Source organism: Diachasma alloeum, unplaced genomic scaffold, assembly GCF_001412515.2.
Source record: "Diachasma alloeum isolate Michigan unplaced genomic scaffold, Dall2.0 Dall_scaffold_00197, whole genome shotgun sequence".
In the NCBI taxonomy this organism is placed as follows: Eukaryota; Metazoa; Arthropoda; class Insecta; order Hymenoptera; family Braconidae; genus Diachasma; species Diachasma alloeum.
This window is the reverse complement of record NW_021680362.1, coordinates 132,199-150,989: the sequence shown is the minus strand read 5'-3', so window position 1 is coordinate 150,989 and position 18,791 is coordinate 132,199. Positions and strand designations below refer to the sequence as shown.

Here is an 18,791-nt window from a genome sequence, read left to right as displayed (position 1 = left end):
TTTTTTACTAACCGTGAATATGACATTAAAAAATCGTTTATGCACCATTAGTTTACAGAAAATATAAAAATTCCATGTTTTTCACTGACCATTAATGAGGTCGAGAAATATCATATATGAAAATATTGTGAAATTTCCGGAATCGATTTTTGGGGCCATTACAACAACTATCCCATATAAATCGAAAAGTGAAAAAATTGAAAAATCCACATTTTACCCCATCTCTACCTCGATTGTGGAGTTTTTGCTTCGGAATGCAAGTTTTCAATTTTGGGTTAAAGGACATTGTTTAGAAATGCGATTGGAAAGAGAAAATCAGTTTTTTCGTTATTACTGAAAAAATCATTCACAATATCAATTAAATCAGGGGTTGAAAATTATAACACTTTTTAACATTCCGTTGAACGCGCTACATGGAGAGAAATTTTTTAGAAAAATTCTAATGCTAGCACGGTAAAAGTGCTAGTTCCAGTGCTGGCACTGGAAATTTTATTTGGGAAAACGTGAATTTTTCCCCGTATTTCTGAGAAATTTTCTCTTAATAGCACTAGAATTTTTCACAACCGATGGATTGTGATTTTTTTCAGTACTCATACTAGAATTTTTCTAGAAAATTTCTCTTCGTGTATGACGCCGCGCCGTACTTTTCCCATTTTGTAAATTACACTGCAGTAAAGCCTCAGAGAAAAATGTTTGAAAAATCAATCATTTGTTCAAAACCTCAAATTTTACAGGGGTCTCATATTTGTTCTGGGGTTTCACTTTACCCCACTGTCCATTTTACCCCGGTCTTCCCTAATCATTCTTCTCGATCTATGAATCTTCGATAAAAATCATTCTCCTTTCCAAAACACCATTTCATAATTTTTTTTCGCCTAAAAAATGAAAACAATGAATAAATTCGTGTTAACTAAATTCATACTGATGGTATAAATCAGATGTGCAGAATTGAGATAGATACGTGACAAACGATTGAAGGATATAAAGTACATGGATATAGATTCTGGCCTTCCCTAAATACTGAATTATTCATATTGAAATAGTCGGCTTAGAGCACACAAGTATGTATATCACGGGAGCGGGCACAGAAGTGAGGGAGAGAGAAATCAGTGTACCATGCGCCAGTATCTGCTGGACAGCGAGAAAGACAGAGAAGGAGCATGCCAGTGGTGAGGCGAGTGCGCCAATCGACACACGCTTCATCTGCAAGTGTAAAAGGCATCATTTGATTATGCATCCCCAGGGGGATGGATAGCGTTGCTATACTGCTGCAAATCTCTCGATTTCAAATACTATATGTCCCCACAGAAGCTTATCCACACTGCTACATGAAAACATTCATTCGATTTGCCAATATACGGGGAATATGGAATACCGGGGCTGTTAGCATACAGTGGGTTTCAGTCATGTTCTCAGCGCCACGCACCGTATTAATCAGCAGTGGAGTTTAATTCTGGTTAGTGGATCAGTCTGCACTGTTGGAAAAAACCTTGATATTTCATGGATAATCAGCAGTATTTTCCATAAAAGGAACATTGAATTCGATTGCGAAAAATAATGGACTCTATTAAACAGGCGATACTCCCGAGCTAACAATTAAGCTCACTCAGAAAAATTTACAACTAATATGCAATGATTGATTATTTATTATTAATTTGGAAGGAATTGAAAAATTCATTCCTGGTTTTGTGAATGATACTTTGGTTTAATTCAAGATTCATACACGGAGAAAAATGTTCCGTAAAAATTACGGAACTCACAATTTGCTCGCCGATTACGAAATCGACTCAGAAAATTTACGTGACGGTATCATAATTCTTCACAGGAGATTCAGATAAAAATTACGGAGCGTTCCGGAAAAAATTCCGTGACAGTTCCGTATAATTTCCCACAACCACATTTCGTTTCGGAATTACGGAAAATATACGTAATTTTTATTGAATATTTCTCTCCGTGTATCATTCTCAATTGAATTTATTATTTGAATTTCGTTGGATTATGCTATTATTCTTTAATTATTCTAAATATATTTTGAGTATTATTTGATAACAAGAACGAGGATACCTATCATTTTACGTTTGGACTTCCAGTGGAAAATGACATGATAAATTGATTTAGTAACAATAATAGTTTGTAATAGAATGACGCGGAATAAATGTTTGATAGAAATTTACGCCAGTCTTCAGGTGGTAGGACCCGGATAAGGGACCGATTGCAGGATAATTTTCAAGTTTTTTGTTTTTAGCTGTAGTTTCCATTAACAGAAGAATATACTACAGTTTTTCTCTTCCGCTAGAGGCGATAAATACTCAAATGTAATATTTTGTGTTTATATTTGCAAGCTTTAGAATGACAAATCCATGATATTTGTTGGAAATTAACAATTTGGAACATTTCGTGAATACTTTCAAGATCATGAATTCAATATTCTGTTCTACGACGAAAATAGGCAGAAAAATGTTTCTTAAAAAATCAAGAATATATTTTAAGCCCGCGACTTTCAAAACTCATAGCAGTCTTCCCTTAATGTATCGTTATAGTATTCCTCCTACGGCCATGGTCATTTTTACTATTTTATTCTTTTTATGTTGTCAAGAATTCATGAATTTATTCTCTAGAACCATTTCCCATGATGTTTCGTCTTTTGAAAATCATCGAGAAATCAAATTGGCTCTCGCCGAAGGAGTTTACCCCTCACCTGGATTGTCGTCAGGGTGAAAATGTCTCATAATTTTTTTTTTCGAAATCACTCGGCACTCATTAAAAAAGTACCTAGGAAAAGTGTTATATGGATCGCAAAGGTGAATGTGATTCTGGTCACTTTGTTGGTCAGACATCATTTCACATGAATAATCAAGAATGTCCAAAAATAAGCATACTAAGAATTAGTAACAATGGGAAAGGGAAATAGGAAAAGGGTAAATCCAATATCTCATTGCAAATCGTTCGTGTATCCGGGTGGGAAACGAGGTCGAGCACTAATAGAAGGCTCGAGCCAACGACGACTAATGGGGTACATCGCTTTGGCCTTCTGCAAGAGTAAAAATGTACCTGCCACCTCCACCCTTCTCCCTCTGTGTTCTGCACAACGAAAGTTTCACGTCATTTTTTTTCTTCTTTTTGTTTCTTTTTCGGCTTTTTTCCTTTGCTCCCGGCTCACTCTTTCACCGGCTTCCGCTCTCTCGCGACGCCACGCCTCTTGGCACTCGGGCTATAACTTCCGCCGGTATAACAGGCACGCGAGAATCCACCCTGGCCTTTTGGAATTCAAATAAATGTATAATTAGAGTGGTGGAGAATGACTTGAGTTTTAACACCTCTGGGGGTAAAAAAATCAAGGAAGAATGCCGAGGTTTTTGGGGAAATTCGAGTCTAAGTGCTGAAGGGGTTTCAACAGTAATTAAATTTATATTCATTTTCTCGTGTTAAAGTAATTTATTCAAAACTTTTGAAGTTTTTCAGTCTTTTTATAGCGAGAAAAATCTCTGGGAAAAATTTGGTATGGAAATTTCGGGCATTCGTTTATCTGAAACAAATTTGATTGGCAGAATTATGTTTTTTTTTCTCAGTGTACCAGCTACGTCCACATCGCGCACCCTGGGTAACGCTAAAGATTGTCGTCTTCACTAGCGTTGAAATATTAAATTCCTAAAAAGCAATCGAAAAAATTATTCAACGATAAGTAATATATTTCATTACATGCATAACATAATTGGGACAATTCAGCTCCAGGCAGGAATTGCAGAGCTTCAACAACCGTTCCAAGCTTGGATCAACCTTCACCGAGAAAATTATTATTATTGGAATTATTGTTATTTCAACTAGTTGGTGAAATTCAACAACTATTTAATTGAAATTCAGAAAAAAAAATTGAATTTCGTGCCACAACTATTTGTTCTATTTTCAATAAACATTCGTCGATTTATTTGATGGATGAAATTTAACAAGGAATTGTAGATTATTGCGAAAATATCTTCTAGGAAAGACACTGATCGATTGTCAAGATATAAATTATTGCGGGATTGTTTTCGAATGTATATATGCCCTCACCATCTAGTTTAGTAGTCAGAATTAATTGAAATTGAAAAATATTTTCTGAATTTTTATTAATTAGTTGTTAAATTTGGCCAACTAGTAGTTGTTGTTGTTGAAATTCAACAACTAGTTGGTGAAATTCACCAAATAATTTTCTCCGTGTTGACTTGCCGAGTGTTAAAAATTTTTTTATTCTACCCCCCTCCCCCCTCTGCTAATTTGAATTCAAGGTTGCTGAACTGATAATTACTACTAAACTGTATCACAAATGATATGACCAGATGACCGGATGACCAAATAGATGATCGGAACCTCGCATTTCAGCACTTGTCTTCCAAAGGCAATTAATGATTTGAATAAATTAAACATAGCTTTTCTATAAATTCACAGGCATATTAAAGCATTACAATTCAAGCCTAAATTTGATCTTTCATTAAAGATGGCAGCTTATCTCGCGTGTCACATCTTGTGGCGTTACCGCAGTTTTTGGCGTTATCCAGGATCCACGACGAGGGTCTGACCGGCATCAGATCCCAAAAATCCCCAAATATTCATTTTATCTTGAACAAGGGTCCGTATTGTATTGAAACACCCACAGTTCCCTTGAATTCCCATGAAAAATACTCGCAATAATCATTACACCACCCAATAGGAACCTTGCATGAAGCTCAATTCTTTCTTTCTTTCTTTCTTTATTGAAAATCAGTCGTTTTCGAGGACAATTTTTCGGACATGACGTCGCGAAGTCGGCCAGGTAACGCTTCATTGGATGAAAAAGAAGAGAGAGTTGTCCTCCATTGGCCGAGGCGTACCTCAAGATTGGGTTACGTTGACCCCAGCCATTCTGTGATTGGTCCAGCACTCGACTGTCTGTGTAACGTCATTAGCGATCTAAAAGCACTTGAAATCTTCAACTTTTAACGATTAATTATTAATTAATGAGCAACATTTCGAACGTTTGTGAATGATAAATGAATTATTCAGGTTCCGAACTTGAGAATAGAAAATTGAAAATAAATCATGCAAGTTCCCTATTATGTGAGTTGTCACGTAATTTTAGCTGTAGTTTTGCGCAAGAATATACTTGCACGGGGAACAATGTGTTCGACATTCTTCTTTGTAAATTATCTCATTTTGTAAAAGGAGATGCCTGAAATTCACATACGCTTGCAGCCACCGCTCTCAAAGACCTCAAAAAATTCAGGAATGCTCACAACAGCATCGGGAATGTTGTGCATCTACAACTGCTCTCCGTGCCAACTCTGTTGGCTCGACAAGGGTGCAAGTTTCCGCCACGAAACAACGATACAAATTGGATTTTCTTGAGGGGTTTTATTTTTCATAATTTTTTTATTTTGTTTTATACTCCATTCTGTTTCATTGTCCACTCAATGGTGCCAGCGCGGTTGTCTTCGTGTCTCGTAAACCTTTCTATGTCACACGGCTCGTTGAATATTCAGCCAGTAAATCATGGACTATGGTACACGTGTTGGATTCACCACGAAATTCTTCTTATTTGATGATTTTTTTTTTGTGGCGGGAGTTCCTTGGGGTTTTAGAGCTTTCAGCAGGGATTTTCTGAGCTATGGGGAGTGGATAAGCGGAAAGAAATTATATTGCATGATAAAATCGAAAAAAATTACATTACATTGAGAAGAATAATATATGACTTAATATTTTCAATACATCCAAGGACTGATGCAAGTCGACGCCAATTTGATTCGAAAACCTATCTTTGACCCGTTGAATCGTGAATTTATTTAGGTGTCGATGACAAGTTGATTAAGTATAACAACTGACAACAGAACCACTCTCAGGGAATTTGAATTTCCGATAGAAGTTTTCTTTCCCGCATTTCTATTGTGATTGACCAAAATAGAGAATAGTATCGATTAGATAATAAAAGCATGAATTTCATGGTAGATGGTTCCACAGATATGTTAACTAATTAAACACAGTGAAATTACTGCCCACCTGACGATAAATCTACCAATGATTGAATTCATTGAATTGAAACTGTTGAATTCAGATACAGCCTAATGCACTTCGTTGCATTCACGGAGTTCATGATAATGCAGTGGGAATAGTGCACATCAGCAGGATGTACGAGTGATTTGGTATCAACCCAAATTCTCTGAGCTCCCATTGATCTTATTTGCACGCTTCACTGAATTGACCTTAATTCAACCTTCGAGTTGTACTCTACCCCTCGGAGATGTACTATCACGAATAATTATTTCTCCATTGTCAATAGAATCTTCGAAAATTGATAGCAATATCTCTCATCATTTTCAGACATCAATGGAATTCATTTGAGTAATTGCATAATTTTTGGTTCGTGGAGTGCTTTTTCCAGTGGATTTCTGTTACATTCACAATAACTTTAATGAAATGGATTTCGTCACGCAGTACTACATCGCATTTCCACGGTGTTAATTGAGGCAATTTAATTTCGTTTGAATTATCGTAATGATTTTCCACATTGCAGTAATAAATGCTTGTCAAAGACCTCATGCGTGCTTCACCCACATCACTCTCATTTGTGCGATTGTATTCTCCAATTATACAGGGTGTTTCACGGATTGTGAACAAAGTAAATTTCGAGTATCTAGGGGAGAATGCGCCAAAGTGGAACGTTTGAAATTTTTAAAAATTCTTGATATCTCCTTTGATAAGTAAATGATACACGTATAAAAAAATTTAATAGAAAACCTAGCGAATTCAAAAAGAAAATTCTATTGGAATTCTGTCTCGAATTCTATAGTAATTCTATGGGGTTTCGGTAGGATTTCTATCGGAATTCTATTGAAAAATTCTGCTTGTTTTTTGCGCTGATTCTATGGCATATTTGAGAGGAAAAAGCCAATATTTTTAAAATTTCTGTTCGAATTTTCCTCTTGGGATTTTTTCTACTAGAATTATTCGGCACAAATTTTCCAAGTTTTTTCCGCTGGATTTCATTTTATTTTGTATTACAGAATCCGAGTGAAAAAAACTTAGAAAATTAATGCCCAAGCATTCTTATAGAGAAAATTTCAAGCAGAAATTCGAAATCTATTGACTTTTATTATTGAATATCCAGTAGAATCAGCGTAAAAAACAAATAGAATTTTTCAATAGAATTCCAACAAAAATCCTATAAGAACCCCATAGAATTCCTATAGAATACCAATAAAATTTTGTAGTGAATTCGTTAGGTTTTCCATTGAATTTTTTACTCTTCAGAAAGTATGAAATGGCTTCTTAAACGTAATTTACGTTTGTGCCCCCCTAATAATTTTCATTCATATGATTTCATAGGGCACAGCTTGGAACATCAATTGAAATTTTTGAGTGAGCGAATTTTGAGATATAACTGGCTTTATCACTCCTGCTTTCGCACGTGTTTCCCCTCATTTTCGGAAGTAATGTTCGTTTTGATTCTTTCCATCACGTGTTATTCCTGTTGGCGAGTTTCAACTGCTAACGTGGAAGAACTATCAAACTCATTAAAACTTATGCGTTACACAGCAGTTCCGAAGGAGTAACAAGCCTGCAAATTTCCAAAATTTATATTGCCCCAAAAAAGTGGAATCCAGACATGAAACAAAATAAAAACAATGTCGAAAATTCATTCCCTTCCATAAGAAGAAATTGAATTGACAATTACGGAATTTCGTTGTCGAATTCTCTGTACCGATACCAAGGGTCAAAAGGATTTAAAAAAAAAATTGGATCAACTTTTTATCGCACGTTCGGGAATAAAACTGTACTCAACGGGTGAGTTGAGTTTTGCATGTGAATACTGGTGATCTCGAAAGCGATTTCGGGAGTGTCCGGACACTCTCACGGGTACATTCATTCGTACCAGGGCCACTAGGCGAGATTGAAAGTGACGTTCACCAAGCAGTTCTCTCAGTAAAGCTCCTCTCTCGTGTCCATCGATTTTTTGCTCCTTTTTTTATCCGCCTGATGTGACTGAAAATTTCATCTCGGTCGTTCTTTTCTGTTTCAGAATTTGAAGAATCAAATCATGACGACCAACCTCTGGGTGGAACAGGTAAGCAGAATAATCTTTCTGAAAGGAAATATTCATCAATTTGACGAGATGAATTTAAGTGACTAATCGAGTATTGGAAGGATTTTCCAAAGTGAATTTACGGGCACAGAAAGGAATCAAAGACATAAAATGAAATGAAATGAAAAGTTTCCGGTTTCCAGAGCCACTGTACTGAAATCGAGATACTTGTGGCTCCACACCCGGAAAAATGATTTACTTGAATCAAATGAATAAGTTTATTTAAATAGTACCAAATGAAGTTGTTTTACTATTAATAAATCTTGATGTGATTCGAATAAATTCTTCATTTACACAAAATAAACAGTTTTCTTATATTAAGAAAATTTAATTATTTGAATGAAATCAATTTTTTTGGAATCATACAATATTTATTTGATTCTAATAATTTATTATCGCTTTGAGATGATAAGAAACTCGAAAAAGATTGAAGAAAAAACATGTAATAATTATTAGGGGCTGTACGGCAACTACAAGTTGGCAGGGACATATAAACTTTAATAAATTCTGAAAGCAGAAAGCCAACAACCGCTGGTTTTTTAAAGAACTTAATTACTTTACTGAGAAAAAAAATCAATTCTTCACAATTAAGACATATCCATATGAAATTATTTTTAATTTTATTGTCCTATGAAGATACGACGGAGTTGAAAAACGAACACCTGTATGATATTCATTGAAATTTAAAAAAAATGATGGATATAATAAGAAAGGACGACAGGAATAGAACACTCAAGACCCCACGACTTATACGTTTTTGCACAGTAGTACATAGTACGTTTGAAGATATTCGAATTCTAACCATCATTATCAAACCATTTTAAAAGTGGCTTTGAATACATGTGGAATAAATAGATTTACTCGGCTAACTATATTTACTCGGGCCATATATACATCACGTAAGACATTTATGGAGAAGGGGGAAGGGAGAAATTTCTGTTCCATGGTTGCGCTATAAGGGAGTGGATGGTGAAAGAAGGTCGTATATGCTGGAGTGAAAAGTCTAATCAAAAATTGGATCGGAATCATTCTAGAGAAATCGTCCAGATTTTACGTTTCCTAGATTGGGTTCACATGACCTTTTTCCACTTAGTCGGCCTGAAACACCGAAAATCGTCAATATGACCTTTTTCCACATAGCCCACGAATATTGTTGAAACACACTTTCAAAATACTTTCACAAAATACATGAAAATGTGATTTTCTTAAAATAAAACCATTTATTTGAAATAAATAAATGGTTTGTTTAATATAATCAAATTCTTTTCCTTAAAATGAGTAAACAAGTTTATTCATTAGCAACAAAAATATTCTTGAAATAAGTAAAAAAATTTAAAATAGAAATTTTTACTTGATTAAGAAAAAAATTTTCTTGGTGTAGAACGCATGGCACTGAGATCAAGATTATATACCGGTTACTGATGTGAGAGAATAAATGTGAGATGAAATTTTATTTAGCCCTAAGTTGTCGCAGCATTTTACAGAAAATAGCTGGTCGGATGATAAGCCACTCCCCGTCTCCGTGTGTTTTACGATTTCATGAAAAAAAAAGTTGAAGAAAATTCATTTCTCATTTATGGCTATTTTCAAACCGTCAATGAATGAGAAATGGGGATATAAAAGTGAAACAGTCATCACATAAACCAAGAACTTAATCCCATAAAGTGCAAAAATTTCATTTTTTGAGTGTAAACGTGGGGATTTTTTTTTCCTCAGTCAACAGACAATTTGGACTTTTAATCAATTAATTTCGTGTAATTTAGACTTTATTTGTGATCAGAATAGTTATTTTTTGTGTAATAAAAATTAAGATGTTTATGAATCAGTAATTTTGTATTTAAAAACCCTTAACAACCGTTTTATCCCACATACAATGATTCAGTTTACGTTATGAAATTTCACAATTTGATTGAATTTTCAATGCAACATGAATTTTCAGAAACAAAATGACATGAATTTTCAATTTTTGCCTGAATGTTGCTGACTTTTCTGAATTTTGACAGAATAATTGAACTAACAGAATAAGTAATTTATCGATTTCCAAATCATTTGAACAGAAAATCAATGGAATATTTGATTTTTCAAGGACAAGATTTCGTCAAATTTCAGTGGAACTTGAACACGATAAAAATTTTCGGAATTTGGCACGAAAAATTCAGACAAAAATTTTTAGAAGTGTCATTAACGCATCTCGCTTAGAATAAATGAATCATTTTATCAGTGTGAAAAAGGCCCTGAAGTTGCCCTGATCAGACATGCCTGATCAGACTTTAATTTTTTTCTATCACGGTAAACCCAAAAGGTTCTGCACGAAGAGAAATTTAAAAAAAAAACTAGTGCTAGCACGGGAAAAGAGGCACAAATTGACGGCCAGGAAAAAAATTCCAGTGCCGGCACTAGCAATTTCATTATTGGGGAAAACGTGAATTTTTCCCCGTATTTCTGTGAACATTTCACAGAAATCCTCAGAAATTTTACCAGAAATACCAAGAAATTTTACCTTAACAGCACCAGAATTTTTCACAGCCGGTGGATTATGATTTTTTCCAGTATTCGTACTAGAATTTTTCTAGAAAATTTCTCTCCGTGTGCACAGATAGAACGGATTAGTTATTGTTAACGAATAGATTTTGGTTGGAAGTTAGGATCTATGCGGTCTCACCAAATGTTCATTCGTTAATAGTTAACGAATGTATATTTGAGGAGCCTTGTTTGACTTGACTTTCGCCATTCAAGTGAACCATTCGTTAAATATTAACGAATATTCATTTGGTCATATTCAACTCTACCATTCGTTAATCGTTAACGAATCTCGTTTGGAATAAATGAATCATTCTATCAGTGTGACATTCCTGCTTCAACATTAAAATTTTATTAGTAACATGAATATAAAACGGTCCCCCTCAGATCCTGATCTGCCCCGCCGTAGCCAGGTATCCCGTATTGATAACGGAGCAGGGCTTTCCCTGTCCAAAGGCCCGCCTGACCAAATTTCTGCTTGGGGTTACGATATCTTCCGCTAAATCTACCAGATTCCGCAATGTTTACAGAATAGTGATTGATTGGTTGATTGATGAAGCTTTCTTATTCACGTCCAGGAATTGTATTATTCCTTGAGGACAACAATCGCTTAGGTAACAAATTTGCTTTTATTACCTTACTAAAGAATTAATTAGCGAAGAAGAAAAATGAAAATGTAGACAAGTCATCTCAATTCAAGCAATCAAAAACCCAGCTATTGAATAAAACCGTAGTATCGAGTAACTGCGTCTGACCCAGTGTCATTAAACCCTGGATTCCATTGCTGAGTAAATGTATACAACGGCGCGCAGACACTCGGAATTGCCGGAAAGCTCTCTACCTGGAACTAAGTGCTCCGGCAAAAAAGAACTTCTCTTGAAAAAAAAGGGAAACGGTAAACTAACAATAGGGGCTACGGAATCAACGAGGGCAGCGGTACCAGGGACAATTAAAGAATAATTATCTCGTACCAATTAACGTACCTATCTGCATCTCTGCTTGACTTTACCATTCCTCCGGATTCCTCGGTTGTTACAATGATTTTAATTACTCCATTGGAAAATGAATTCCTTTGATTCACTCAATTCCGGTTTTTGCGGGCATTTGATTTTTTGTACTGTGGGAGGGTATGTCTGTACCGCTTACCTGAGGAACAATTTTAATTTTGCATCCTAAACCTCTAATTAAGATAAAAAAAATTCTTTTGAAGGTTTTGACTATCCACTGCGTTATATGTTGAATGTGCAGACTTAACCACTTTCTAGAATTTACAAAATGAATAAAGAACGAATGTAAAAGTCGATTGAGCGGTATTACTCGCCCTCGGGTGATAGCTTTCGGCAGGACTCAAATATCGCTCATGTAGTCTGCTATACGTATATCTCTCCTGCTGTAATCTAACCTCGAACCAATCACTGTCAAATTATGGAAAGAAAATATGAAGTGGATGGAGTGAAGATTGAGAAATAGAGTGAACAGGAATACGTGCTTCATCATTCCATGGAGAATTATGAAGTGAGTCCTTGTTTTTTCATTAATTATTTAAGTTGCACTGTTAAAAAAATTTAGCTGAATTTTCCGGAAAAATACTCGGAATTCGATTTAAGGAGAAAACGTTAATGGAATTTCAAGTTTCTCTGAAAATTCAAGTAATGTCCCATTTTTTTGCGGCAGAAAAACGAAAATTCCGCAATTTACATGAATTTTCAATCCCGGTTCCAACCCTACTTACTCCAAAATCCTATCCAACAATATCCTGTGACTTCACAAGATGTGGAACGCTATATAAATGTCCCTTCTTCTGTGAAAATGAATATTCAGCGAATCCCTTTAAAATTCTTGGAATTCTAAAAAATTTTGAAAAAATTCTCTGAAAATTCAGAGGAATTTGGAATTCAAGAAAAGATTGCTTTGAATTTTCCCAACTTTTCACTAATTGCCCCGCAATAATTAGAATGAATTTTGCGGTTCTCACTCATTTGTCCCTGAAATTATGAATTGTTAATGAAAAAATTCCTTGAAATTTCAGTGACAATGTAACTTGTTAGAAATGTCCAAGACTCTTGCCAGAAATTTCAGTGGAATATTTTTAACAGTGTGATTCATGTGGTTTGAAGGAATAAACATATAAAGAATTTATGAATATATTGATTATCATAACACCTTATATTAGAACCTTCGACGTTTCTTTGTTCAATATTGTGGGTTGTGCATATTGCAGATCACTACAACGCATAGAATTACTGATTGTGAGTGGTATTGAGTACCGGCCTCACTCGGACTCACTATGAACAAAATCATCAGTAATTATTAATCCGAATCGCGGAAAAAGTTCAAACTGGGTTTAAATTTGCGCATAAAATACGAGAAGTTGGATAACAGCCGTTTTGTGTATCAATTTGGGGGTTAAAACAATAAAAAACTTTACACACAGCAAAACCTAAACGAAAATTACGTTTTGCTAACCGTAATTTATGGTTTGCTAAAACCCTAAACGTAATTTACGCTTAAGGGTGTCTGCCCATGGAACAGAATCCACACGGAGATGCATCCATATAACCAATTAGATCGCAAGATTATCCCGTCAATTTTATTTACTCGATTCTAATTTGTGTACGCAGACATGTCTCCATGTGGATTCTGTTCCATGCGCCGTCACCCTACACCAATGTAATATCTGGTGGCTTTTTTTCCGTCGTGAAAATTGGAATTTAGGCTTTAAAAAGGCGTATTCTGCAGTCACTATAAAAACGTTAATTTCCCGCCAGAACTAGCGTCTTTTACGATTCACCAAGCTTATTTCACACTTAAAAAATGGTAAATTATGATTTTAGTTTTGAGGCTTTCGCGGCCATGATTAATGAAATCTTTGGCTTCCGGATGGATGCCGCGTTTGGATTCAGCGTTGCGCCGACGTTTCGCAAACATTGCAGTCTGCATCTTCAGGGCTATGAGCTCCGATTCTGAGCTCCGATGTCTAGGGGTAGTCCTTATATGCCTTCCCTTGTGGTGGTGGGGGAAGGGGAAGGGGGGGGGTGGACAGCCAATCATATATTTTTAATTGATCAGCTGGTCAATTAAAAATTGGTAAATTATGATCTTAATAGAAACGTGTTTTTTATGCATAATTTACGAAAAAAGACATCGTACTTTACGTCTGAAATAACTTTTTTTTCTTCGTCGTTAATTACGGATTAAGAAACGTAAAATACGGGAAAAATAATTGCAATTAATGTTCAGGTTATTCTGTATGCATTTACTGATTAACTAAGTGTACATGGCGCGCACCTCACACCTTAGTTCTGTGTTTTTTCATATTTTAAATCAAAGACGGACCAAAAATTGACGGAAAATTACATCATTTGGTCAAGTCTTACATCTTAAGAAAAAAAAATCAAAGCTAATACGAATCTTCCCTGAAACGTAGGACATTTCTCTTTGCTTCATTCATCGAAATATCATGAGTCCCGTTCTCTAAATCGAATTCAATGTCACTCCTGTCAAAAGCTACTGAACCGTCCGTGGAATCCTAATTTTTTCTTCAAGTGTATTAATTAAATTTTATTCCATGGAACTGATTACCCAGGAGAAATGTCGCTTGACCTCCACCTTAGCACTCCTTTCCCGGAAAGTAATCTCGGCCACAACAAAATATTTATTCAAAATCAAAATGCCTGTGACATAAGCCAATTTCCACTGGGATGATTCCCACACAACACGTCATCCCTCAACGTCCGTATTCTCCCCCGCCAAAACCTCGCTCAAATCTTCCCACCTCCCCCCCCCCCCCCCCCCCCNCGCACGGCGCACGTACATCGAGCTATCTCAACTCCAATCCCCCGTCTAGACACACATAACATGACCGTGCAAATGTGGTTGCCTGCAGCACCAGTGTCTCCACTCACTGGCAGTACGTGCAACTCTCGGTAGTAATGACAAGCCTACATATATGTACAACAATGTGGGGGGAGGGGGGGGAGAGAGGGGGGAGCACTGAGAGGGAGGCCTCAACTTCCAAGAGACTGCTCTCTAGCAGCCGTCGGGAATAACGGAGATTCCATAGTCTGCAAGGTACACTCTAACGTAACACATTCGCTATTAGGAATTCTCATTAAGTTCTCGATATTAACAGGCACGATGCGGAGATATAAAGGTAATAACCTGAGGTATTCGCCGGTGACTGGCGTCGGGTGAGGTTTTTGTCCCGGCGTGTAGTCTTCTTTCCTCCCCATCTATCTTGGGACATGCGTTTTTAAGGCGGGATTAGTATGCTAAGCAGGTATCACTCGGGGGTGAGTGATAACCGCAATGACCCGCATGGTTTAACGGGAGACCGCGCAGAGGTGTAGATCTTGAGTTGATTGGGTGAGGGATAGTGGAGATGTTACATTATTCATCATTATGTGTCAATTCAGTGAACGAAATAGGGGATTTAGGGTGAAGGTATTGATAAGGAAGGAAGTGCACTTAATTTATATCACACATTTGCATTGTTATACTCTCAGGAATTTGTGGAGTCTCATGGAAAATATGATATATGAATCGGATTTAGGGAAAATATGGTTATGAAATTTCAAGTTTAAGTAGAATTCAAAGAAATTCGTGAGTTTTCAGTGGGAGTGAGAGGAAAAATTCACACCTCCATTACATTTTCAATGAAACATGAATATTCAGAAACAGAATGACATGAATTGTCAATTTTTCCCTGAATTTTCCTGATTTTTATTCATTTTCACGAAATAATTTAAATGAACATCAAGTATTTTATTGATTATCAGATCATTTCAACCGACAATTGATGGAATATGTGATCTTTCAATGTCAATATTTCCTGAAATTTCAGTGTAAATTAAACACGATAAAAATTTCCAGGATATGGCACGGAAAATTCAGATGAAAATTTTTAACAATGTAGAAGAGCACTGAAATTTCACGCACCTAGAAAAATTGTTCATTTGAAAGAAATCTTTTTATCATTCCGACTGTAAAATTTTTTTATTTCTACGTTTTTGGGGCAAGTGAGGGTCTCAGTGGCATTAGGCGGCCCAGAAAATACAGAATCAGCGTTTACCCGGCGGAAAAATTCGATTTTGGCCAAAGTCGACTTTCCCCCCGAAAAATGCCTAAATACGACACTTTGACTGGGGGTGAAAAAAAAAATACGCTTTCGATATTAGAATTTTCTTTTCTCAATGTACTATTCTATTTTTTCTGTGTGTAGATTCTGTTCCATGGGCAGTCACTCTTATTCTACCTGCCGTGGTTAGAACCGTATTTTTCGGCTTGACGTAAGCGCAAAGTCAGATTTTCCTCCCGCGAAGGGAAATGTGCACTTTGCTCCTATACCAAGGCGAAATTAGGGGAGACCGGGGCAAACCGGGTTAGCTAAGACAAAGAGGCGGGTGTCAGAACTTCTATCGTACTTAAATATTGTTTTTTAGCAATCAATATTCACATTCTAAAATTATCAACTCACGCCTCCAACGTATTACAGTTGGGGGCACAGTGGGGTAGTATCCAAAATTTTTTAAATAATTATAAATGTTGTTTGTTGTTGTTGTTGTTTGTTTCTTTGTTTTTTACCTTCGAAGCTCCAAAAAACGACAGAAAAAAATCTGAAATTGGTAGGGAAAGCCTCGATGAATCGATTTTTTAATTTAGGACACGATAGGGTAGGCATTTGTTCCTCAATTTCATTTTTTTTCTAGAAATTGAAATTTCCGAATTTACTCATTAGATTTGTCTCTTGTTCATCTCCATTTTACGACGTGAAATCCTAATATTTCTAATCGATTGTTTGCATGCTTTTGCTTCAGTAGCAAAGTGAAGTTTATATCAGTAAACACAGAGTATGCGCAGCAAGTGGGATTCTATTCTTTTTATTTTCTATTTTTTCCGTCGTTACCGACCATCAGGGGATGGGTTTAGCAAATATATCTGATTATCTAAGTCTAGATCATTGTGAGAATTCAGTTTTAATCAAAATACCTAACATGGCAGCTCATGCCGCTGTTTGAATGAATTTCCAGAGTTCTTTCATTTTTTAAAAATTTTTCCTTAGTATTATTCGAGTTTTTTTCTCCTTGAATTTCTTTATTTTGTTTTTTTTTATGTACCTCACTATGCCCCGGCCATCTCGCTTTGCCCCTGCCTCCCCTACTATTTCTCTCCGTGTACGACATCACACATTATCAATCGGCATTTGCGAGGATTTTATGCCGTTTATAACAACGATCAGCGTCACATGGATAAACACATAAATTCCGGTTGATTCTCGGAATCGAGGACAGAGTGAAAATGGAAAAAGTAAGAGTTACGCGCTCAAAGTTTCTCACGCACACATTCTGCATGTTACAAATAATGCTCAATGGATCTCACCGTCAACTTCAGTTGAAGGTGGAAAGGCTATAAATCTTTCTTTCTGAATAAATTTGGTCTATATCGCGGTACTGATTTTTTCCAAAGACAGGGTTTTACACTTCTCGCTACTTTGAATATTTACGATCTGAAAGTAACTCATTGTTACGTGGTTTACAATGCTGAGGAGAATGTGGATGCAATCATGAATTATTCCTTTTATTGATTTTATCAATGATAACTTCAGTTTTCAATAAATATCTGAGAATTGAAATGAGATGCAAAATTTTAACGCAGATTTATTTTATCGCTCCCACACCTCTACAAAACACAGATCAACTTTCATTTATTCGTTTCTCCATTCGCAAAGGAAATAAATCAGATTTGATGTGCCTCGTGACTCTTCGCCTGTACATTCAATAAGATGGAAGAACTTGATCGTTTGTAGGGTGCTGCTCGACATTCTTTGAAATTTTATTGCCAGCTAGATGTGAATTTCAGAGGTTCTGATCGTGGACAGGATTTTATATCAAATTGCTCATGAATTTTTTCATTTATTTTTAAAAATCATGAAGATTGAATTCTTTACGTATCGTGGACATCGATATTTCAACAAAGCTTCGCTTTTTATGGAAATTTCAGCAAATTTGATCATTGATAAATCCCATATTTCATTAATTGATGAGGAAGTCAATGAAAACAATAAATTTTAGTTCAACAGGGAGCATACATTTCTTTTTTTGTTAATCAAATATTCCCCTCAACTAATTTTATGGGTCATAAGTGTAGTACCTACCCTATTAATAAATTGATTTCTATATAGTTTACTAACGGTAATAATGAATTAAAAGTTTATTGCTTAAACCACGCTGCCGAATATGATACGTCACAACACGGCAGTTACATTTGGCTGGTAACGTGCGAGAGAGATGATGCGCGACGCCCCTGCCGGGTTCCGCTAGTGAGAGTGAATGAGAGACATGGCAATATCCCTTTCTTGAATATTCAATGAAATTTGATTTCTCAGGTTCATACGACAATGAAAATTACTGACGATCGTGAAAATTTAGCCAAATTTTCTTCTGAATTTTCAATCTGTTGAAAATTCAATTAAATGTGTTGCTTAATTCTCAGGATAGATTTGAAAATCCAAATTGTCCTTGGAAATTCAATAATCATTCATCATGAAAAATTAAATTTTATTGAATTTCCAAGATGAATCAGCGATTCCATGAGCAATTTAGTTTGAAATTAAATTCAAGTTCAGAACATTGAGAATTCAACTGCATCTGTCACCTAAATTAGGTACTCAGTACAAGTACTTTATGTCATGCGTGCGTGTAAAGTACAGGTTAACAGGGGCGTTTGGAGGTTGGTAAGTCGAATTTTACACGCACCACCAATCGTTCTTCAGTTAACAGACGTTCCCAGTTTTACACGCGTCCTATGCTATTTTACTGGTATTTTACACGTTCTCAATAACCCCTAGCGACATCTTGCAGTACAAACATAACCCATTATCCCAACCATACACCGATCAGCTGATCCATTAGACACTATTTAACGAAACAAATCGCAGTGCAAAAAGCTAAAAAATAAACTACATAATAATAAATAATTAACTCAAAAAGTGAAATATGAATACACAAGAAGATATGTTTAGTGAATACGATGAAATACTAACAGATAATATACTTCGAAACGCTCAGGAAGCAGAGAAATGCTATCAAGAAAAAGCCAACTTTGAAAGAAAAAAGAAAATGAGTATTTTTTCTAAATATTAGAGAATAATTTTTTTTGCGCGATTTTTCTCCACCCCCCC

The 18,791-nt window shown here is 35.8% G+C and overlaps 1 protein-coding gene across 1 annotated transcript in view; it reads left to right on the top strand.

Moving 5' to 3' along the window:
* Positions 1-1,063: 1,063 nt before the first annotated feature.
* Positions 1,064-18,791, top strand: part of LOC107048743 (acetylcholine receptor subunit alpha-like) — a gene marked incomplete at its 3' end in the record, with an annotated part of 139,590 nt that continues 121,862 nt past the window's right edge. Inside the window, exons 1-2 of the mRNA XM_015272099.1 lie at positions 1,064-1,174; positions 8,030-8,074. Of these exons, the coding sequence (XP_015127585.1) occupies positions 1,064-1,174; positions 8,030-8,074 (156 nt within the window). The remainder of the gene's footprint in view (positions 1,175-8,029; positions 8,075-18,791) is intronic.